This window comes from Panicum virgatum, chromosome 5N, assembly GCF_016808335.1.
Source record: "Panicum virgatum strain AP13 chromosome 5N, P.virgatum_v5, whole genome shotgun sequence".
In the NCBI taxonomy this organism is placed as follows: Eukaryota; Viridiplantae; Streptophyta; class Magnoliopsida; order Poales; family Poaceae; genus Panicum; species Panicum virgatum.
In genome coordinates, this window is record NC_053149.1 from 15,744,772 (window position 1) to 15,767,185 (window position 22,414).

Below are 22,414 nucleotides of genomic sequence, written 5' to 3' on the forward strand. Positions count from 1 at the left end.
CACCGCAATTGATTCTCTTTCGGGTTGCGCAACACGGCCTCTGTCTACCAGAAAGCTGTCCAGTGTGAGTCCCTCTCCTCATTGGAGGACTTGGATCGCTTACTCAAGATCAGAGAGGAGGACGCCACTGCCTGTCGGTACCCCCCCCCATCTTCGACAAATACTTGGACTCGGATGACGATCCTGAAATCTTCTCGGGTAGTGTCATCTGGGTCTGACCATAACCAGAACGCCACAAGGCCGCTTTGTGTACTGGAAGGACATGGAGCCCTCTGATCTACTTGACGACTCCCGCCTCGTGGCCTACATCCTAGAAGGAGCCGACGATACCATGCTGGTCGACTACTAGTCATGATGGGTACTCCCCGGAGCGACACATCTTCATGGCCACTATTGGAGATTCTGACAATGACCCGTACACCAACGAACTACTCGAGAACATCTCCGACGATGAGCGTACGGCGGACGCCCCTAAAGCTGCGTAGGGCTCTAACATTCACTGATGCAGAGGTTGAGCACTACCTATCATCCGAGGATGACGGGCTTTCCGAACCAAAAGGTGTTGAAGCATGGGACATCGATGAACCATGAGACATGCAATTTCTTAGCTCTAGTTCCATCTTCCAAGTAGATTATGTGGCAATGTGGCCAACACAAATTTCCAGAACTCGTAGAAGGTTCAGGTGCATTACATATTCTACCACAAGCGGCTTATTTACGACTCCATCACATTCTTGGATTATATTTGCTGCACGCATGTTTTTATCAAGAACATCTCAAGCATATATCATGGAGCATCTTTTGAAATTTTGCATTATACAGGAGCCAAGGCAACGTCTTTTGAAATTTTGCCCAATTTATGCATACATGCTTTCTCACTTTACCATTGGTTAGGAAAAGATAGTTCATTTTTCCTTGTGTCATGGAGCCATAGCCTTCTTTTCAGTCTGATGATATTTGGCTGGAAACACGCCAGAACTTCACACTTGTGTATACCATTTTCTTGGGTGACTGTTGTCATCATACAGCAAAGTTGTTGACTTGTTGCGTACGTACTTTTTATCGCCAGAAGTTCCTTGTGTCATACTTTTGTTGTGTACATAATTTTTCCTTGTGTCATGGAGCCATAGCCTTCTTTGACTGCAGAGATCTTGGCGCCGCACAGCGCAGCTGTGGTGGTGTAGGTTGTAGGGGCGCGCAGAGGCAGCAGGAGGGAGCCCAAGGTGGAGTGCGGGAGGGATCGGCCTGCCTTCGAGGGACTTCGTGGTGTGTTTGTTAAAACATAAACATTTCCAAGATGGACGAAAATGATTTGCTGAGTCCCAGCAAGATATGCATAAACTTTGGGTAACATTTCAAACCGAGGCGAAAAGGGATTTTCCGAGTCCCAGCAAGTTATGCAGAACTTCCAGTAATTCAGTGTGCGTATAAAAATAAATGTTGTTATTTACAGCTCAAAAGGGAAACCGTCGCTAGTAAGGTTCCAGATGAATAACTCAAACGATCAGCGAGAGGATGAAGGTAACAGTTGATCTGTGGAGCGGCAACACCCGGGGTATCTATCTAGAGTGGTTGATGATAACCATGTATCAGTCGGAGCTACTAATTGCATTTAGTCATTATCCAAGGGTGCTTTCGTCAGAATCCAGGTCCCAGGTCAACGTGGTCCACTTTCACATCCCACACTTCTCTTGCGGTGCCATTGTCGCCACCCTCCGCCTCCGCAAGTTCTTCCACCTGTAGACATTTACGATGGGCCCATTTAAATGACAATAATCTGAAAGTAAGAGCATTAGAGTATATCTTTTGCCGCATAGCAGCAGCACGATTGATTGCAACAAGACGGGGACACTAAATCTGGAGGTAACTTGGCTGCCAAGTTTCACTTAAGTGGAGTGATGTAAATGCACTACTTTATTGATTTTATTTTGGAATCAATTGGGACCTAACAATTGCAGGTGTCGGTACCCTTTAGCAGGGATACCCACTCTTACTGCAGCAAGGTAGGACCTGCGTAGTTATCCGTAACTGCGTGGAAGGGACAGAGTAGCCAGGCCCCACGGGCCAGGCTCTTCCCTCACTAGGCCAACGGCCCCGGACCCGCTCCCCGCCTGGGGATGGGTCCGGAGACGCCACGTGCCTCTAAGCAAGGGAAGACCCGAGCTGACGGCCGGGACCTCGGACCCCCATAGGGGTCCGGGACCTCCTGCGAGCCCGGACCCCCCTTTTTCCCGCATAGGGGTCCGGGGCTGCCACGTGGCCCGAAGGCACGGGCTCGAGCGCGAGCCTTCCGCTGGAAGACTCGCGCGCCCACTACATTTAATGCAAGTGGACAAGACGTGCTCTGCCGCCGCGGTATGCGAGACAGCTTTTGTCAGGCCTCGCTGTGCACCGCGTATTACCAAGGTGCACAGTGCAGCCGCCTGTGCCGCGCCCGCGCAGAGCCCGTCTGCCGCATTAAATGGATACGACGGCACGACACTTTTCCATCATGCCGCCTACGCCGCAAGCTACACAGCCCGCTTAAGCTACGTGGCAGGCGACGCCACTTGCTACGTCAGGTTCCGTCCCGACAAGACAGCACCAGGACATGATGGACGAAGGGCTCCGGGAGCAGGCAAGGGGACCCAGAGAGAGATCTCCTTTGCCTGCGACGCCATAATGTATGAACAGTACGTTATTTTATACTACATCGTTGGACCCACCTGTCGGGGACCCAACAGCTGTGTACGCGCCCCCTTGAGATATAAAAGGGAGGCGCTCGCTGTGCACATGACATCTCCAGACGGACACAAACTCTCGCAACTCTCACACTCTCGTCGGAAGGCAATACAACACACAGTGGACGTAGGGTATTACGCTCCGGCGGCCCGAACCACTCTAAATCTTGCTGTGTTCATCGTGTTCTTGGGTGAGATCGATCTAGACTAGCTAACCCCCGAGTATACACCCTCTGGGCTAGGGCGGGTGCCTTCCGCCACCCGGCTGTGGTTTGCAGCACCACGACATTTGGCGCGCCAGGTAGGGGCCCTTTACCTGGTCGCAGTTCATCTCTTCTTCGTCCCCATGGTTCGCGTGGACGACGTGGAGATGACGGAGGGTGTGGCGTCCTCCACGCCACATGCCTCTCGTGTTCCAGCTCCAGGGGCAACTGTGTCTGTGGAGCAGCCACCGTTGGCGGCGGCGCGCGCCGCTCGCCGGCAAGAGTCAGGGCGCCCATCAAGGGCCCCCTCACAGGCTGCGAGCGGCGGAGCGCTGGCAGCGGCTAGGGAGTTGCTTCGCAACCCTCCGGCTGAGGCAGCCTCGCCAGACGCCCTGAAGCAGTGGCGGGACGACGTTGACCGTCTCCTCCACCTGGCTCAGGCCCCCTCCAGTTCTGCAAGGACTGGGCAACGACCTCCGCCCGGCAACGCGGTGGTACCTTACCGCCAGTGTCAGGGCGGGGCGTCGGCGTCCGTGCGCTCCCCTACCGTGAGGGGTGCACGAACAGAAGACTTGCGGGCGGAGCTCAACCGCCGGCGCGCGGGAGAGGATGCCCGCGTCTCCGTCGAGAGGGCGCGAGAGCGCCGCCTCAACATTGAGGGTCGCAACCTCAATGCTGATCTGGACGCGGTGGCACCCAGGCCTACGGTGAACGCCCGGATACAGTCAGGCGCACCAGTGGCTGGGGTGGGCTGTGCTGCACTTGCGGAGCACCTCCGCGCCGTGGCGTGGCCGCCCAAGTTCCGCCCCCACCTGCCGGAAAAGTACGACGGTACCACTAACCCGTCGGAATTCCTGCAGGTGTACGTTACCGCCATCACGGCGGCTGGTGGTAACGGCGCCGTCATGGCAAGCTACTTTCATGTAGCCTTGTCTGGGCCAGCCCGAACCTGGCTCATGAACCTCACACCTGGGACGATCCAGTCCTGAGAAGAGCTCTGTGCGAGGTTCACAGCGAACTTCGCCAGTGCATACCAGCAGCATGGTGTGGAGGCACACCTTCACGCCGTGAGGCAAAAACCCGGGGAAACGCTCCGGGCCTTCATCTCGCGCTTCACCAAGGTACGGGGTACCATTCCTCGTATCTCAGATGCATCTATTATCACTGCTTTCCGCCAGGGGGTACGTGATGCGAAGATGCTCGAGAAGCTGGCGACGCACAAGGTGGAAAGCGTCACAACGCTTTTCTCCCTGGCAGATAAGTGTGCCAGGGCCGCTGAGGGCCGTGCATGGCACTCAGCCCCCCAAGACGGAGACGCCAAGGCTGGTGGCTCCAGTGCTACCGCTCAGGGCGGTGGCAAGAAAAAGAAGAACAAGAACCGGGGTCGCGGGGAACCGCATCCTGGCGGACCAGTCGTTGCAGCGGCAGCGCCAGCGGCGGCACCAGCTGCGGCGGCAGCAGCTGGGGGCCAGAATGCACACGGCAAACGCCCTCGCCCGCAAGGTGGAAGCGGAGGTTCATGCCCAGTGCATCCCACCGCTCGCCACAGCGCCGCTGACTGCCGTGAGATCCAGAAGCTCGCGAAGCGGGTCAGTGGGCGGCGTGAGCAGTCCTCCAAGGACGATTCACCCCCTCCTCGCCAGCGGGCCGGCAAGGAGAAGGCCTCCGACAGCGGGGCCGCAGCCGGGGAGAAGGAGCTGGGGTACCAATCCCCCGCTCGAGAGCTGAAAGGCGTCTACCACGACGACGACTCCGATTCCGACAACGGCGACCGCCGCAAGAAGCTGTACGTAATGTATGGCGGAAGCTGGGAGCTTGTCTCCCGGCGGGACGTGAAGACCCTTCGCCGAGAGGTCCTTTCGGTGAAACCGGGGGTCCCGAAGGCGGCGCCGCACCAGAGGTGGATGAACACCACCATCTCTTTTGGGCCATCCGACTGCCTGGAGAATATGGCCGGAGCTGGTGTACTACCTCTAGTCACCGCTCCTGTCATATCCAACGTGAGGCTCTATCACGTGCTGATCGACGGTGGGGCTGTCCTCAATGTCATCAGCTATGCAGCGTTCAAGCAGCTGCAGATTCCGGAGTCCAAGCTGACTCCCTCTCGCCCATTCTCAGGAGTGGGCCCACACCCGGTGTTCCCTCTGGGGAGCATCACATTGCCAGTCACGTTCGGGACCGAGAACTTCCGCACAGAGAGCGTTCTGTTCGATGTTGCGGAGGTGAACCTTCCGTTCAACGCCATCATTGGCCGACCAGCACTCTACCGCTTCATGGCCATTGCTCATTACGGGTATTTGGTCTTGAAGATGCCATCCCCTGCCGGAGTCCTCACCGTGCAGGGCGACCGCACCGCTGCCGTCGCAGCAGTTGAGAGACTGCATGCTCTAGCGGCAGAGGCTGCACGTACCGAAGAGGATCCGTCCACCTCACAGCCTAAGGCGCCTGCAAAGGCTCCCAAGGTCCAACCGTCCGATCCGGACCATGTTCCCGTGAAGACGGTACAGATTGGAGCAGACTCCACCAGGACCACCCGCATCGCGGGGAACCTGGAGGAAAAATAGGAAGACGCGCTCATCGCTTTCCTCCGGGCAAATATTGACGTGTTCGCCTGGGAACCGTCACAGATGCCCGGGATCTACCCCGACGCCACGCCGGTGCGCCAAAAGCCTCGGAAGCAGTCTGTGGAGCGGCAGAACTTCATCCGCAAAGAAGTCCGCAAGCTCCTACACGCCGGCTTCATCGAGGAGGTCCACCACCCCGAGTGGTTGGCCAATCCGGTCGTCGTCCCAAAGGCCAACGGGAAGCTTCGGATGTGCATCGACTACACCAGCCTCAACAAGGCATGTCCAAGAGACCCCTATCCTCTTCCGCGTATCGATCAGATCGTGGACTCCACTTCCGGGTGTGACCTTTTGTCTTTCCTAGATGCATACTCTGGTTTCCACCAGATTCAGATGTCTAGAGAGGATAGGAAGCATACTGCCTTTGTAATTGTGGATGGGCTTTATTGCTACATTGTCATGCCGTATGGTCTAAGGAATGCCTTAACCACGTTTGTACGAGCTATGAACAAAACATTCTGTAATCTAATTAGAGATATTGTTGAGGTTTATGTCGATGACATTGTAGTCAAGACTAAGGTAGGGTCAACACTAGTGGAGGACATGTCCCTCGTCTTCGACCGACTCCGCGCCACGCGCACGAAGCTGAACCCAGAGAAGTGCATCTTCGGCGTCTCAGCAGGGAAGCTGCTGGGTTTCCTGGTCTCACATCGAGGCATCGAGGCAAACCCAGCCAAGATCAAGGCCATCGAGGCAATGAGGCCCCCTGGCCGCATCAAGGACGTCCAGAAGCTTACTGGATCTCTCACTGCTCTTAGCCGCTTCATATCGAGGCTGGCCGAGAGGGCCCTTCCCTTCTTCAAGCTATTGAGGAGGTCCGGTCCATTTTCGTGGACCTGAAGAGGCTGAACAGGCCTTCCAGGAGCTGAAGCAGCACCTCACCTCGCTGCCAGTATTGGTGGCTCCAGAACCCGGTGAGCCGTTGTTTCTGTATCTTGCTGCGTCTGCGGAGGCAGTCAGCATGGTGTTGGTCGCCGAAAGGATGGAGCAAGCTCGCCAGGGGAATACCAAGGTCCCCCTGGCCAAGGATGGTGAGCCGGACCCCAGACACGGGGGCCCGTCAGCCTCACCCCAGCTTGAAGGTCCAGACCCCGCACGAGCGGGTCCGGAGGAGCGTCGTCCCAGTGGGAACCCAGAGCCGCTGGGGGCCCAAGGACCTGATGTGGTGGACAAGGGCGAGCCGGACCCGGAAACTAGGGTCCGGACCGTCCAAAAGCCAGTCTACTACGTCAGCGAAGTCCTCCACGAGGCAAAGGCCAGGTATCTTGAGACGCATAAGCTTATCTATGCAATACTTATTGCGTCCAGGAAACTGCGCCACTACTTTCAAGCAACCCGAGTTGTTGTAGTGACCTCTTACCCGTTAAGAGCGATCCTGCACAACTCCAACGCCACAGGCAATATCGCCAAGTGGGCAGCAGAGCTGGCAGCGTTCCAACTGGACTTCCAGCCACGCCATGCAATCAAGAGCCAGATCATGGCTGATTTCATAGCGGAGTGGACTCCTTCCCCAAGCAATCCTGGGGGTCCGGTCGTCAACGCTGGACCCCCGGAGCCGGAAATCAGGACACCAGTCTTCACCGAGCCTCACTGGACACTCTTCTTTGACGGGTCCGCCCGCGAGAAGTGGGCCGGGGCTGGTGTGGTCCTCATCGACCCAAACGGAGATCAGCTGAAGTACATGGTGCACCTTGAGTTCAAGGCCACCAACAACATGGCGGAGTACGAAGCTCTGATCTTTGGCCTGACGCAAGCCCTCTCATTGGGGGTCCGACAGCTTCTGGTGAAGGGGGACTCCCAGCTAATCATCAAGCAGGTCCGAGGGGATTGCAACTGCAACAATCCCCAGCTCGCGGCATACCTCATACACGTGAGGAAGCTCGAGAAGGACTTCGACGCCTTGGAACTGCAACACGTTCACCGCGAGCACAACTCAGCAGCAGATGATCTCTCTGCGAGAGCATCTACCTGGGCATCCGTGCCCGAGGGTGTCTTTGAAAGACGGCTGCTGAGACCTACCACCCAGCCTGCCGAGCTGGGTGAGGGGGATCAAGCTGGCACCTCGAAGCCAGCGGTCCCAGCAGTATTCCACCTATGGTGCCCAACCTGGGCTGTGTGCTCTGTTGAGGATCCTGGTGACCTCGCAGAGCCACCTCCACCTACTCAGGGAGCTCCCGATGCATGGATCTCCGAGATCCGGGACTACCTGAAAGATAACATCCTCCCTGACGACGATGTCTCTACTGAGCGCATAGTCCGATTGGCTAAACGCTACGCGGTGGTAGAAGGGGATCTCTACCGCCGTGGCGCCAACGGTGTCCTCATGCGGTGCATTTCCCAGGGAGAGGGCCGCGAATTGCTCGCGGAGATCCATGGAGGCGAGTGCGGAAGTCATTCCTCCTCTCGCACGCTTGTTGGCAAGGCCTTTCGGCATGGCTTCTACTGGCCAACAGCACTCCAGGATGCGGCTGAGCTGGTAAGGTCCTGCAAAGCATACCAGTTCCATGCAAAGCAAATACACACCCCAGCTCAGGCTCTGCAGATGATTCCGCCCTCATGGCCATTCGCTGTGTGGGGTGTGGATATCCTGGGGCCATTCCCCCGGGCTGTCGGCGGGTACCGGTTTCTCTATGTCGCCATCGACAAGTTCACCAAGTGGCCGGAGGTTACCCCTGTGGTGAATATCACTAAGAAATCAGCAGTTGCATTCCTCAGGTCCATTGTGTGCAGATTTGGCATCCCAAACCGCATTATCACGGACAACGGGACCCAATTCAAAAGCAGACTCTTCCAAGAGTACTGTGAGGACATCGGCATCCAGCTATGCTTTGCGTCCGTAGCACACCCCCGCAGCAATGGACAGGTTGAGAGAGCGAATGCAGAGATCCTCAGGGGACTCAAGACCCGCACCTACAACTGCTTGAAGAAGCACGGTGCCAAGTGGGTTGACGAGCTTCCATGCGTACTATGGGGCAACCGGACCACACCCAGCCGAGCCACCGGGGAGACTCCGTTCTTCCTGGTCTACGGGGCTGAAGCATGCCTTCCCCCAGAAATTCACCTGGGCTCACCACGGGTCCAGGCCTTTGACGAATCCATGCAGGAGCAGCTGCGGTGTGACGACGTGGACTTCGTTGACGAGCGAAGGTGGCGAGCAGCAATCCGAAACGCACGCTACAACCAGGCGCTCTGGCGCTATCATCAACGGTTCGTGCACAGCAGGGAGCTCCGGGCTGGCGACCTCGTCCTCAGACGGATCCTGAGCCGAGCAGGGCTCCACAAACTCTCCCCCAGCTGGGAGGGGCCCTTCAGGGTTACAGAGGTATGCCGGCCCGGATGCGTTCGCCTCGTCACAGAAGATGGAGTGCCGCTGCCCAACCCATGGAACATAGAGCATCTGCGTAAGTTTTACACCTAGGCAGAGCAGGGAAATAAACTTTTCCTTTGTAATAAGATAGAGTTAGCGTGCGGCCCAGAGCGGTTGAGGGCCACCCTCGTAAACCCGACCTCTGGCATCCATCGCACTGACGGCTAACGCGCGGCTCAGAGCGGTAGAGGTCCGACCTCGTAAACCCGGCCTCTGGCATCCATCGCGCAAGCCATGTACATCAAGATTGCAAAGGAAAGATTTCCTCCTAGTTCTGTCTTTGTGTCAAGGTTAAATTACACATTTCGATTCTCGGAAACTTCGCTTTTCTAACCCCCGCGGGGACCTCTACTCTTGTTGCTACAACTAAGATCTGCATTGAGCTGCTGGACTGCCGTACAGATCCGGACCCTCTTGCTGCTGGAGAAGGGGCCGGACCCCTAAGGACCTACTCTGGAGAGCGGGAGCTTGTTTCCTGGGGTGGTCCGGAGTCCTGTGTAGCCGCTTAGCTGGTTCCGTACCCAAAAGCCTACACACTCCACCACCCTGTAACAAGTGCTCTAGTACCTGGAGCCGGGTAATTAGGGGCCCGGACCTCGTTTTAGCTCAGCAATTGGCTTCCTAAGTCCAATACGGCATGTCCAGCCTTATATCTCAAAGGATCGAGTACAACAAAGCGACCTCACCCACTGCTGCGAAAGGTCTGGGACGCTGAAGCCAGGTCCGGAAAGATCGTGCTGTTTCCTGGAGTGGTCCGGAGTCCTGTGTAGTACCTTAGCCTGGTTCCGTACCCTAAGCCTACGCACTCCACCACTCTGTAGCAAGCACTGAACTACCTGGGCCTGCGCATCTAGAGCCCTGGACCTGGTACCAGCCTGGGATTGGTCAGGAATGAGCCCCGCGGGTCTGCAACTAAGCTATAACTTTGAAATGGTATACAGGTTAAAGCCTGGTTAGTGGTAGTCAGTCTCAAACCATTGAGCCTACCTACCAGGGGGTCCGAGTATCCGCTTCAAAGCTTTCATGCAGGATAAGATCCAGTCTCGATGGTAGACAGACTCATAGCAACTGAGTCTCTCTCCCAGGGGGCCCGGGGCATCCGCTTTGTCCCAGACATCATGGATGAATTCTGCATGCGTCAAATAGCTACGTTGCAGTACATTGCTACTATATAAGCGAACTTGATTCTTCTATCTGTAGTATACTACACAGGGAACAAGGCGCTTGCTCGTCTTACAGGCTATGCAGCCCTATGCCAAGGAGGTCCGGAGTATCTTCTATGGCTCAGATGGCAGACAGGTCCGAGTAACTGAACCTATCCGCCAGGGGGCCAGGGCGCCGGGGTGCTGCATACTGCAAATCAACAGCTGACAAACAGCTAAGTTGAAGTTTCTTCTATTTTCAAAAATTTCAACTAAAACAGTGTTTGTTACATAGTGCAAAAGGGAAAAGGTACAATGCCCCGCTCAAGGGTCCGCAGGTTCCCGCTTGAAGTAGGCGGCAACGAAGTCGACGACCTCTTGCACGCTGTCCCGAGCGGCGGACTCCGTCTCCGCTACAGGGCCATTGACCACGGGCGCCAACGACATGGCCGGGTCATGGCTCCGGAGGCAGGTCAGGATGTGCTCCGCCACCATCCGGATCAGCTCGCGACCCTCGGCTTCAAGTTGACCAGCAAGGAATGGCTCCAGACGATGGAGCCTATCCGAAGCAGAACTCAGCACTGGGAGAGCGTCAGCTATCGAAGCTGGCGGCTCCGCCACCTGGATCGGGCTCATTCCAAATGGCACCAGTGCGAGGCTCGCTTCGGCCGCCCAGTCAGCGATCCGCAGGGCTCCCGCGCGCTGGTCCTCCTGGTGCTTCCGGACCGCCTCCTGGACCGCCTCTTGCACCCGGGTGTCCAGGGCCGCCTTGGCCACCTCCACCTCGCGGGACCTCTCCTCGAGCACGCGGGACCTCTCCTCGAGCTTGGCCTCCCTCTGCTCCGCCCACTCCTTCAGCTTCTTGAGCGAGTCTCGCTGGCGCCCAAGTTCCTTCTCTATGCCGGTGGCGTGGGCCTGCCGCTTGGCGAGGGACTTCCGGCCCTCCTCCAAATCCGCCTCGTCGGCAGTCAGCTGGCGGGCTCTCTCCTGCAGTTGTTCACGCCATCCCTGCAGAGTCGCAGAGAAGACGTCGAGCTCCTGCCTCCGGACCTCGAGGTCCTCGCTGCGAGTCTCCAGCTCGGACTGTTGAGCTGCGAGGTGGGCCTCGAGGTCGGACCGCTGAGCAGCGAAGCCAACAACCTCCAGGGTGAAGTCCTGCTCCCGCTGCGCCAAGGATTTCTCTCGGTTTGACACTGCGAACTCTCGGTCAAACACCTTCTTAAGGTTGGCTCGGTAGGCCTCTTGGTCCGCCTTGAGTTTTGACCGAGTTTCCGCAGCGTGGGAGGCTTCAGCCTTCGTGTGCGCTTCCAGGCGGGTGTGCCAGTCGGAGAGGCGCTGTCGCTCGCTCTCCAGAGCAGACCACTCCCGCCGGAAGGCCACCTCGGCGACCTGACCTCCTCGATCGACCGCCGAACCTGCAACAGCACCTGAGGAAGGGGAGTCGCATCCTCCTCCGGGAGTTGGAGCTGCAGGAGCCGCCTGCCAAAGACCACCTCCAACTCCTCCTCTGCAACAGGACCGGAGCTGGAGGTGGGGGCTTCCGCTGCGGCACTTGTCTCCGGCGCCTCCGCTGCCACCGCGTCGGGGGCGGCTGTGCCCAGCTCCGGCGCCCCCGCTGCCGCCGTGTCGGGCGCGGCCGAGCCCAGCTCCGGCGCCCCCGCTGCCGCCGTGTCGGGCGCGGCCGAGCCCAGCTCCGGCGCCCCCGCTGCCGCCGTGGCGGACGCGGCCGTGACCAGCTCCGGTGCCTCCGCCGCCGCCGCGTCGGGTGCGGCTGTGCCTAGCACCGGCATTTCCGCCGCCGATACGTCAGGTGCGGCTGCGCCCAGCACCGGCACCTCCATCACCATGTCGGGTGCGGCTGCGCCCAGCACTGGCGCCTCCGCCGCCGCAGCGTCGGGGGCCGCGGCGTCCAGAGCCGGCATTTCAGCCGCCGCGGCATCAGGTGCGGCAGCACCCAGCACCGGCGCCCCCGCCGCCGCTTTGTGCGCTGCAGAGTCTAAAAATGACACGCCAGTCAGCATCACGTCATGCGCCACGGAGCTGGCAGCAGGTCGCTGTACCTGAGGGTCCCGCACCTGCTGTCGCCGTCGCTGTCGACGCCGAGGCCACCGCCGCCTGGGCACCTGCCGATGTGCCGGCGAGGGTAGAAGAACCGCTGGGGCGAGGAGCCCTGGTAACAAGCAGAGAAGCCTTTAAAAAAACAGAGCACCGGCGCAAGGGAAGAGAGCAGGATGACACTAACCCAGAAGTACCGGGTACCCAGCGTCCCCGGAGCCCGGGCCTCTTCTCTTGCGGCTGCTACTGTTGCTGCTACTGTCCCTGTGGCTGCGGCATGGGCGCAACCCGGGGTCGCACCTGTTGCTGTTGTTGCCGCCCGCGTGCCTGCTGCCGCTGCTCTTGCGGCTGCTGCTGCTGCTGCTCTTGCTGCCGGCGGGAGGAATTCCTCGGCGGCGATGGTGGTGGTCCAGTCGCCCCAGAGGGCCTGTGGGGGCCGGCAGTCCGGGAGCTACCCTGGCCTGCGCCCTCAGAAGACCTCTGGCGCTTCGCGGCGGGCTCCGAGACCAGGGTCCCGTCGCCCCGGAGTAGCCTGCGCCGGCCTGCGTCGCCCGACGATGCACCGGAGCTGCCCTGTGCCCGGCTGGCGGCTGCGGCCGCGCTGCTAGCCGCGGCCTGCTTCCCCTTCGTGGTGGCGCCGGACCCCGCAGCGCTCAGCGTAGCTTGTTCCCCGGACGTGCCAGGGATCCGGAGCCCACGGTTCGGGTCGCCTCCGGTCTGGCGTGGGGCCAGTCCCCCGTCGTCCAGAGTTGGCAGGGTAGCCAGCACCGCCACCCTCGCGGGGTCCTCGCAGAGGGGGACAATGCTCTGCGGGAGGATCAGGTTCTCCGGAATGAAGGCGTCCCCCGTCACGTTCCGCACCAGGACCTCCAAGGCCTCCTGGGACAGATCGCTCCCCTCTCCGCGGTGGGTCCTGCTGCAGTCATTGAGGCCAGTGAAGCTCCAAGCAGGGCGCGGCCGCTGCTTCAGGGGGGGCGATCCGGCGCTTCACGAAGTCACCGAGCACGTGCCACGAGGTGAGGCCGCTCTCCGCCAGCGACCTGATCTTGTCCAACACGGAGTCGAACTCCGGCTGCAGCGACGGCTTGGCCCTCCAGGATGCTTTGTCAGAGGCGGGCCCCTCAGTCGGCAGGGCGAGGCGCTCGTTGGCTTCGGTGGTGGCGATCACCCAATCCCTGCGCCACTCCTCCCACCTTCCGCCAGCGAGACCGGGAATGTAAGGAGTCGGCAGGTCGCTCCTTATCTGGAAGTAGTACCCCCCCCCCCCACTTCGTCCTTGCTCCTTCCGGACCTCACCAGAATGAAGAAGTAGCGGAAGAGGATGACGCAGGGACGCACTCCCACGAACATCTCGCATAAGTGCACGAAGATGGACGTCAGAAGGAGGGAGTGGGGCGTCAGATGCTGAAGTTGGAGGCCGAAGTCTTCCAGCAGCAGCAGCAGGAATGAAGAAATCGGCAGTCCCATGCCGGCGGAGACGTGCGAGGTGAATAACACGAACTCCCCGGCGCGGAGGTTGCCGAGGGGAACCGAGCCTGCTCGCACCCCCCAGCCGGTCTCCTGAGCACTCCACCCAAGCAGGCGGCGCACTGTGTTCAACTCTCCCTCGGTCTGGAAGCGGCGGGGATGAACAAGGGATGCCATCTCTTGGTGGAGTGAGGAGCAGCCTGCGTAGGGGAGAGAAGGGCAAGGAAAGCTCGAAGGCAAAGGGGCGCAAAGGCTGGAGGAAGAAGATGAATGCGGGAAAGCAACCGCGGAATGCGGTACGCCCCGTTATAAAGCCTGACTCAACTGGTGCGCCCTGGAACCGTCGCCGAAACTCAATAGACGCCCGCGCCTGGAGTTAACCGCCCAGTCCATGACATGGGGGCCCAGGCCCACCTGGCGGGGTGACCGGGTAACCAACAAGGGTGCGAAAGGACGGGATCTGAACCGTCGCCCACGCGCGCGGGGAGCGAGGCGGAAGCTGAGCTGACGTGCGCGTATTAAGCGCTGGCGTGGCCGGACTTTTCGGGAACTGCGCCGGTGGTAAATGATCCGTTTACTCCGGCCGCAACAATGCCGAACGTCGCGCGCGCGACTAGGTGAACCACTGTGCGTGGGGCCCATGGTCAGTAAGCCGTTGCGATGTGATGAGGCAGCAACCAACCCGATAGGTGGTCAAAGCCAGTCAAGGCCCCTGCAAAAACTGAATGGAGCCAAATCGCAAAAGTGGCCCCACCTGTGGGTTCGTACCTCCCCCAAGGTGGGCCCGGGGGCCACTGTCGGTACCCTGTAGCAGGGATACCCACTCTTACTGCAGCAAGGTAGGACCTGCGTAGTTATCCGTAACTGCGTGGAAGGGACAGAGTAGCCAGGCCCCACGGGCCAGGCTCTTCCCCCACTAGGCCAACGGCCCCGGACCCGCTCCCCGCCAGGGAATGGGTCCGGAGACACCGCGTGCCTCTAAGCAAGGGAAGACCCGAGCTGACGGCCGGGACCTCGGACCCCCATAGGGGTCCGGGACCTCCTGCGCCCGCCCGGACCCCCCTTTTTCCCGCATAGGGGTCCGGGGCTGCCACGTGGCCCGAAGGCACGGGCTCGAGCGCGAGCCTTCCGCTGGAAGACTCGCGCGCCCACTGCATTTAATGCAAGTGGACAAGGCGTGCTCTGCCGCCGCGGTATGCGAGACAGCTTTTGTCAGGCCTCGCTGTGCACCGCGTATTACCAAGGTGCACAGTGCAGCCGCCTGTGCCGCGCCCGCGCAGAGCCCGTCTGCCGCATTAAATGGATACGACGGCACAGCACTTTTCCATCATGCCGCCTACGCCGCAAGCTACACAGCCCGCTTAAGCTACGTGGCAGGCGACGCCACTAGCTACGTCAGGTTCCGTCCCGACAAGACAGCACCAGGACATGATGGACGAAGGGCTCCGGGAGCAGGCAAGGGGACCCAGAGAGAGATCTCCTTTGGCTGCGACGCCATAATGTATGAACAGTACGTTATTTTATACTACATCGTTGGACCCACCTGTCGGGGACCCAACAACTGTGTACGCGCCCCCTTGAGATATAAAAGGGAGGCGCTCGCTGTGCACAGGACATCTCCAGACGGACACAAACTCTCGCAACTCTCACACTCTCATGGGAAGGCAATACAACACACAGTGGACGTAGGGTATTACGCTCCGGCGGCCCGAACCACTCTAAATCTTGCTGTGTTCATCGTGTTCTTGGGTGAGATCGATCTAGACTAGCTAACCCCCGAGTATACACCCTCTGGGCTAGGGCGGGTGCCTTCCGCCACCCGGCTGTGGTTTGCAGCACCACGACAGCAGGCATATCAAGTATGAATATATGATATCACAGGATGAAACTTCATTTCAGGATTGTGAATTTGTGTCTGAAAAGTTGCTTCAATCTTGTAGGCAAGCTAAAAGTTGCTTATTTACCAATGCTACAATTTTATCGCTCCTGGGTTATACTGATATGGGAACAGCGTAGACAGCACAACATTGCAGCTGAAGTGGTTCTACGAAATCAGTAAAAATTACCTTTTGCCGATAAATACATGAACCTTTTCGGAACATAGCAGGTTCATTGTTGTAGTTCATCTGGAATTGCTGAAAAAGCAACTCATTTTTATCTTTAGATAATGTTCCCTGCATTCAAAACTACAGCAGTTAGAGCACACACAATGAAACAAGTATGGAAGTAAGCAGGATAAGGGAAAAACGACTAAAGCATTAATCATGAAAGAAGACCTAATTCACTTTTTCCAGATTTCACTAGCATCCAGAAGCATGTATTGTATTGGTTGCTAGCATGGCCTGAAAGTTAGCAGATATAAAGGTCAATTTATGTATTTGCTCTTGTGGTTTACTATTTTAACTGATGAAGTAACTTTGCAGTAGGTTATCTTAAAAAAAAAATAAGGGGCATAGACATCAATCAGTATGCATCACAATTCACAGCATATAGATATACAAGCATTGAAACCTAATTCAGTCACGCTACAAATGAATACAGGCATATTGCAAATATATTTTAAACTAAGTTCAGATGTGCTTGTTGTTTTAGTAAATTACTTACACTCTGCTTGCCTCCACGTCAAGTATTCACATACTATCTTTAGTTTTGGGTAACACACAGCTTCTGCCTCAAAACGTGGTGTCTGCATTAATTCCTTGTGGGGGAAAAACTCCTTCCATTTTGTCATGTAACAAGAAGTGAAATATGAAGAGCATGACGAAAGGATTAAGCTGCAAAATAAGTCGGCATCATTTGTCAAGTATTTACCCCTTAAATTACAAATACAATGCACATGCATAATGCTGATAACCACCTCTCCTGTCTCTGGTATAGTTCAGTCTTCTCATGGAACACAAAACTGCAATGATAAACACTGTAAGAATGGATGTCTGCAATGGATGCCAATAAATAATGGTCATTTGCAAGGAATAATTGTCTAAATGTATAATAACATTTCAGCCTTCACTATCGGGTTTCATTAATGTTTGTTGTGACAAGCGTATATTTATTTCAGATACATACCTATACTCGTTGTTAAAACCATAGCCAAATACAATGTCAGGGTATTGCTCCATCATCAAAGATGCAGATGCATTCATCAGGCTTAGAGCAGTCTCATCATTTGGCTTGTCAAGTGAATGAATCAGTGAGAATCTGCGCGGGAAAATGAATCAACCCTGTTAATACGGCAATCAAGCTATCCTAAAGAGAACCAGCATGTTCTGATAGATAAAAAGGGTTCCTCACTGATCAAATTGGCAGCCACTGATGCGAACAACAACCCAATTACAAGGTGGAAGAATGCGGTCGATGCCAAACTTCTTCACAAACTCATGCATAAATTTGCCTGTTCCCAAACATATCAATTAGGTTAATGTTATTTACATTCATAGCTTGATCTGGAGTTGAAAGGATAACTGAAACTAGAATAATTCAAACAAACCTTCTCGAAGAATGTGTTGATGATTTTCCCAAAACTCAGGCCCTATGATATCAACATGTGCTACTGTAACTTTCAATGCTGGTCTTTTTATTGGAGACCCATAGTCATCAATCTTCACTGTTGTTTCTACCTATAGTTATACACAACAAATTATAACAAAGATGATATTTTACATAATTGACAACATTTGTGGTATTACCTTCTCTCGGTAAACACTAGATCCTTTGCGGAACATAGCTGGTTCATCATCATAATTTATTTGGAATTGTTGAGCAAGCAGCTCATTCTTGTCCTTTGCAAATGTTCCCTAAAAGAACAAAAAATGAATTAAAACACTTGCAATTGCAACAGAAAGGTCATCAACTCAAGACAAGTTTATACTACCTTCAATGCTAGCTGAGCTGCTTGTTCACTTTTTCCAGATTTCACCAACATCCAGAAGCAGGTATTGTATTGATTATTTATATGACCTGAAAGGCACAAACCAAAAGTATGGACATCAGCCAACTAATTAAGTTATTGTTCAATTCTGATGCATGCATAGATCATTCCTTTTTTAACACGGATGAAGCTTCATTATCCCAACTAAGTATAGTACCCTCATTAAGGATATGTACAAGGATGCGACGACGTTTGTCCGGACATGTGATGGCAACACCACTGACTTTCCTATTAACATAGGCCTACACCAGGGGTCAGCATTGAGCCCTTATTTATTTGCTTTAGTGATGGATGAGGTCACAAGGGATATACAAGGTGAGATCCCTTGGTGTATGCTTTTTGCTGATGATGTGGTGCTAGTTGACGAGAGTAGGACAGGGGTTAATAAGAAGTTAGAGTTGTGGAGACGCACGTTAGAGTCGAAAGGGTTCAGACTTAGTAGGACCAAGACCGAGTACATGATGTGCGATTTCAGCGCGACTAGGCATGAGGGGGAAGACGTTAGTCTAGATGGCCAAGTGGTGGTCCAGAAGGATACTTTTCGGTATTTAGGATCGGTGCTACAAAAGGATGGCAACATTGATGAAGATGTTAGGCATAGAATTTCAGCTGGCTGGTTGAAATGACGGCAAGCTTCTGACATCCTTTGTGACAAGAGGGTGCCACAAAAACTAAAAGGCAAATTCTATAGGACAGCAATTCGTCCAGCGATGTTATACGGTGCTGAATGTTGGCCTACAAAAAAGGTCCAGCAACTGAGTGTAGCAGAGATGCGGATGTTGCGGTGGTTTTGCGGGCACACAAGGAGGGATAGAGTCCAGAACGAAGTTATTCGGGATAGGGTCGGGGTGGCACCAATTGAGGAGAAACTTACCCAGCATCGGCTGAGATTGTTTGGACATGTCCAACGAAGGCCTCCTGAGGCGCCGGTGCGTAATGGGGTTCTTGAGCGGGTCGATAATGTAAAGAGGGGTAGAGGTAGACCTAAACTGACGTGGGATGAGTCGGTTAAGAGAAACCTTAAAGATTGGAATATCTCTAAAGAGATAGCTTTGGATAGGAGCGCTTGGAGACTAGCTATCAATGTGCCTGAACCTTAAACTTATTTCTTTCGGGTATCATCTCTAGCCTACCCCAACTTGCTTGGGAAAAAATGCTATGTTGTTGTTGTTGTTATTGTTGTATGAAGCTTCATTATCTATAAAACTTTGGTGGATATGATGCAATTTTCTTGTAGGACTTCAGGGCAAAAGAAATTGCAAAATAAGGTCTCATTTGCTATATGAGAAAATTTTGATTTCAGTTTCAGTAGCTTACAGTCCACTTGTCTCCAAGCCAAATAATCACGAATAGTCTTCAAATTTGGGTAACATACAGCCCGTGCATCAAAATATGGTGGCTCCTTCAACTCTTTGTTAGGAAAGAAGTCTTTCCACTTCATTACGTACACAGAAGTGAAGTAGGAAACACATAAAGAAAGAATTTTGCTGAAGTTATTGGTAGAGATGTCAATACCATCGATGCCATGAAGTTGCTCACAGTTATGAAACAAAAGGCAATTTTGCACCTTGAACATTCCAAATATCAGTGAAAAAGTGAAAATGAATGAGTTACCTCTCTCGCCTGTGATAAAATTCTGTTTCCTCTCTGAAAACAAAGCTGCAGGGTAAACATGAATATAGAAAATTATTATAATAGAGCAGATAACGCATCATATGCTAAAAAGTTCAGTTTTACTATTATAAGTGCATCTGCCGACCCCATGTGCACTCAGTACTTGCAGTTTAACAACACAACTCTTAAACAAATTACATAATGAGCTCTTTAGCCAAATAAACCAATAATGTGCTGCATTTATCTTTGGACAATAAGCATCGGACACTATGTGATTCAATTAACAGTTTCTTCTGAAAGTCGTATACTGTAAAAAACGCGGCCGGAGGGGTGAACGGACTCCACCGTTTTTCATTAAGAGGAAGCAACACGACTTCTCCCGGCCGCGGAAAAATCCCCGAACCCTGGCCCATGCCCGTGAGGGCCAAGCCTTACGGCGAGCACAGCGAGGGGATTTTTTTACCCACGGGCGGAAATTCGTCCCAACTGGGATTCGAACTCGCGACCTCATGGGGACGACCATACCTCAGCTCCTCTAACCAACTAGACTAGAGGAGCTTTGGTAAAGTCGTATACTGTATTGCCTAGAGTTTTATAATGGAACTACATGAGAGGATGTCTAATGCCGTACCTGTACTCATCGCTAACACCATAAGCAAAGACTATGTCAGGGAATTTCTCAAGCATAGCAGTTGCACAAGCATTCATCAATCTTAGAGCATTCTCATCGTTCGGTTTCTCAAAAGCGTGAACCTTTGAGAACCTACAAAAGAAAAGATGAGATTAGTGAATAGAAAACAAATAAAAACAGCTCCCAATTCCGGGTAATCATGATTGACACGGATCCAACAAATTAGATGCACGATTGGCATGAACATTGGCCAATCTAGTTGTTTAACCACTAGTGAAACATGCCTGTACGAAGCAGGCTTGTTGGGGGCGAACTAGACTAAACCAAAGCAAAACAAAGAAGAGAAGAAGTGTACCTGTGGAAGTGGCAGCCGTCGATGCGGACGACGATCCAGTTGGAGGGAGGGAGACGGCGATCAAACTCGAATTCCCTCTTCACATACTCATACTCGCTGTTGGCCATCGATCCCTCCCCCAACGCACACACCCAGACGAGCTACGCTTTAGGTGGGGAAGTATAGCAGATAAGGCACCGCGGGGAAGACGGCGCTGACGAGCGGTCGACGAGCTCCACGGTGCGTAGCGGTTGTGAATCCCGGCTTCGCTCCGGGTAACCACCGAGGCAAGGAGCGCGGCGCGGCGCCAAGTGGGGACGGCGGCGCCGGGATGCAGGCCGCGTGAGCTGGGGGAAGAGGGTGGGGCTGCGCTGGGCCGACGCCGGGGGTTGTGGATATTGGGCTCAGCCGCTGCAGGAAGAGGGAAGGTTGGGCTGGGCCGAGCCGGGAAGGCCGAACAAACAAGCGTAGTGCAAACAAATAGGTTGGGCCGGATTCAGCCTGGTTAGGGTCTTACGTTTAGAAATTGCTTTTACATTTATATTTGCGAGGAATCAAATCAAATCAAATGTGACACATATGAATGACCATTATGCATTACATATTTCAATCAGTAAATGGTTTTAAATATTTCTAGCTTGCGAAAGAAAGCGGGTGTCAGCTCCCGTACTAGAAACGCGGGTACATTTTTATTCTAATTATATTAAATCATTTTTAAACAACATATCATGTGTCACACTCCATGTTTCTCAATCCGTCGATCTCGGAACTTTTGTGACTGTACTGGCACATCGAGCAAAATATACAGGGCTTACACTTGGGGCGGACGGATTCAGACTCGTCTCTGCCGATCAGGGTTGCCATTGTGCCCATGCCAATCCTGAATTTCCGACCTAGGCCTACCTAGGAACGTGCCACGCACCATAAATGATTGCTCTACAGGATGCACGAATTCATTTACAAAAAAAACATTACGACTTCCTCTACAGGGTGCTAGCCTAAATAAGTGCATAACTATAACGATTGTTCTACAGAGAACAAACAAAAATGCATGCGTCAAATGGTCGTGAGTAGCGTGAGGTCGAGCAGTTGGTGGGCGTCGTCGTCGGACGCCGCCGGCGCCTCCTCCCCAGCGGCGCCGTCCGGATGCGTTGGAGTCGGCGACCTGATCAACCGAGTCAGATGGGATCGAACAGGGATTCGCATTGCCGCGGGAATCTAGAGGTGTTTGAGCATCAGAGTTCAGACTTCAAATTGGTACCATCTCCATTCAGTATATGAAGTGCAAAAATGTTAGTTTGGCAACTAAAACATCAAAGTTGAAGCTAAGAATACCTCAATCTGTATAAAAATAATTTTTCCCATTCCACAAAGAATAAAATTAAAATTCCCCATTCCACAAAAAATAAAATAAAACTTACTTTTTTAGTTTTACTGTATTTCCGCAGCCATATGTGCACAAAATATATGTTTGTTCCTCCTAAAGGGCGAAATAAAAAGAATCCAAAGTGAGAAGAGCTATCCGTCATCAGAACTTCAGAAGTAAATGCAGAAATAAACAAAACGAAATGTTCAACATCCAGCGCTCATCTCACTCACCACTTTGCTTAACCACTTAATATTCGAAGGCTTCTCTATGGATAAACTCAAAATTCAGCATGGTAGCCTGACAATGAAACAAGTCCAAGGAAGCATGAATAGACACCAGTCTTTCGCTGGGAAAAATAGGAAGCCGGCACGAACGTAACAGTTTAAGATTAGAACAAGACTGCAGAAATCCACACATCGGTGGTATGGGAGCACAACGAGAGGTCTAGTACAAGACACAAGGCTGGACCTGGTATACAGCACCCAAAAAAATGAACCAATTTATAAGAGTTCTCCCAGGATCCTAGCCTGAAATTAGCAACAGCTATTCAAGTAAAGGTTTGCCTCTCAAAGAACTCATCAAGATCTTTGAATCCACTTGATGCGTGAAATTGTCCCATCCTGATGTGTTTGGATAAAACCATCATCCCTCTGGGAGATGAAAAGAATTTTGATGGCAGTGAAATGAAATTGACAAAACAGGAGAATAGATGTGCCTGTGTCGATTGGTGGCTGCATGGCGGACCACATGAAAGGAGAGAAACAGGCGTCCCTTACAGGGACAAAGAGGATAATGAAAGCAGAAGAAGGCATATTAAGGATACACAGGCAGAAAACAAACTGGACAATGGTTAATTGGTTAGCAAGGAGGCAAAGAGCTGAAGATGAAGTTGTATGGTGTAGTTTGCTATGCATGATTTTTTGTCGTGTCGCTCTTTTGTTCCTTTTACTTTATAGGCTG

At 53.9% G+C, this 22,414-nt stretch overlaps 1 protein-coding gene across 2 annotated transcripts; it reads right to left on the minus strand.

Annotated features, from left to right (window-relative positions):
* Positions 1–1,362: 1,362 nt before the first annotated feature.
* LOC120673520 (tRNA(His) guanylyltransferase 1-like) lies at positions 1,363–20,456 on the minus strand. Of its 2 annotated transcripts, XM_039954378.1 has the most exons (13): positions 20,107–20,455; positions 19,752–19,883; positions 19,121–19,165; positions 18,824–18,993; positions 17,450–17,535; positions 17,265–17,372; positions 17,066–17,195; positions 16,870–16,969; positions 16,645–16,776; positions 16,436–16,480; positions 16,183–16,352; positions 15,645–15,752; positions 1,363–1,737 (listed from the first exon to the last, which is right to left on the minus strand). In XM_039954378.1, the coding sequence occupies exons 1-12, from the start codon at positions 20,211–20,213 to the stop codon at positions 15,739–15,741; spliced, it is 1,239 nt and encodes a 412-aa protein (XP_039810312.1). In that variant the 5' UTR covers positions 20,214–20,455; the 3' UTR covers positions 1,363–1,737; positions 15,645–15,738. The 2 variants fall into 2 exon arrangements, with proteins under 2 accessions (XP_039810312.1, XP_039810313.1); XM_039954379.1 differs by lacking the exons at positions 1,363–1,737; positions 15,645–15,752 and having other exon boundaries at positions 16,204–16,352; positions 16,436–16,511; positions 20,107–20,456.
* Between the last annotated feature and the right edge of the window lie 1,958 nt (positions 20,457–22,414).

Coding starts and splice junctions, on each gene's coding strand:
- LOC120673520 (XM_039954378.1), bottom strand. CDS start 20,213: ATGGCCAACAGCGAGTATGAGTATGTGAAGAGGGAATTCGAGTTTGAT. Junction 17,196..17,264: donor CTAGTGTTTACCGAGAGAAG/GTAATACCACAA, acceptor GTATAACTATAG/GTAGAAACAACAGTGAAGAT. Junction 16,777..16,869: donor AGTGGCTGCCAATTTGATCA/GTGAGGAACCCT, acceptor TTTCCCGCGCAG/ATTCTCACTGATTCATTCAC.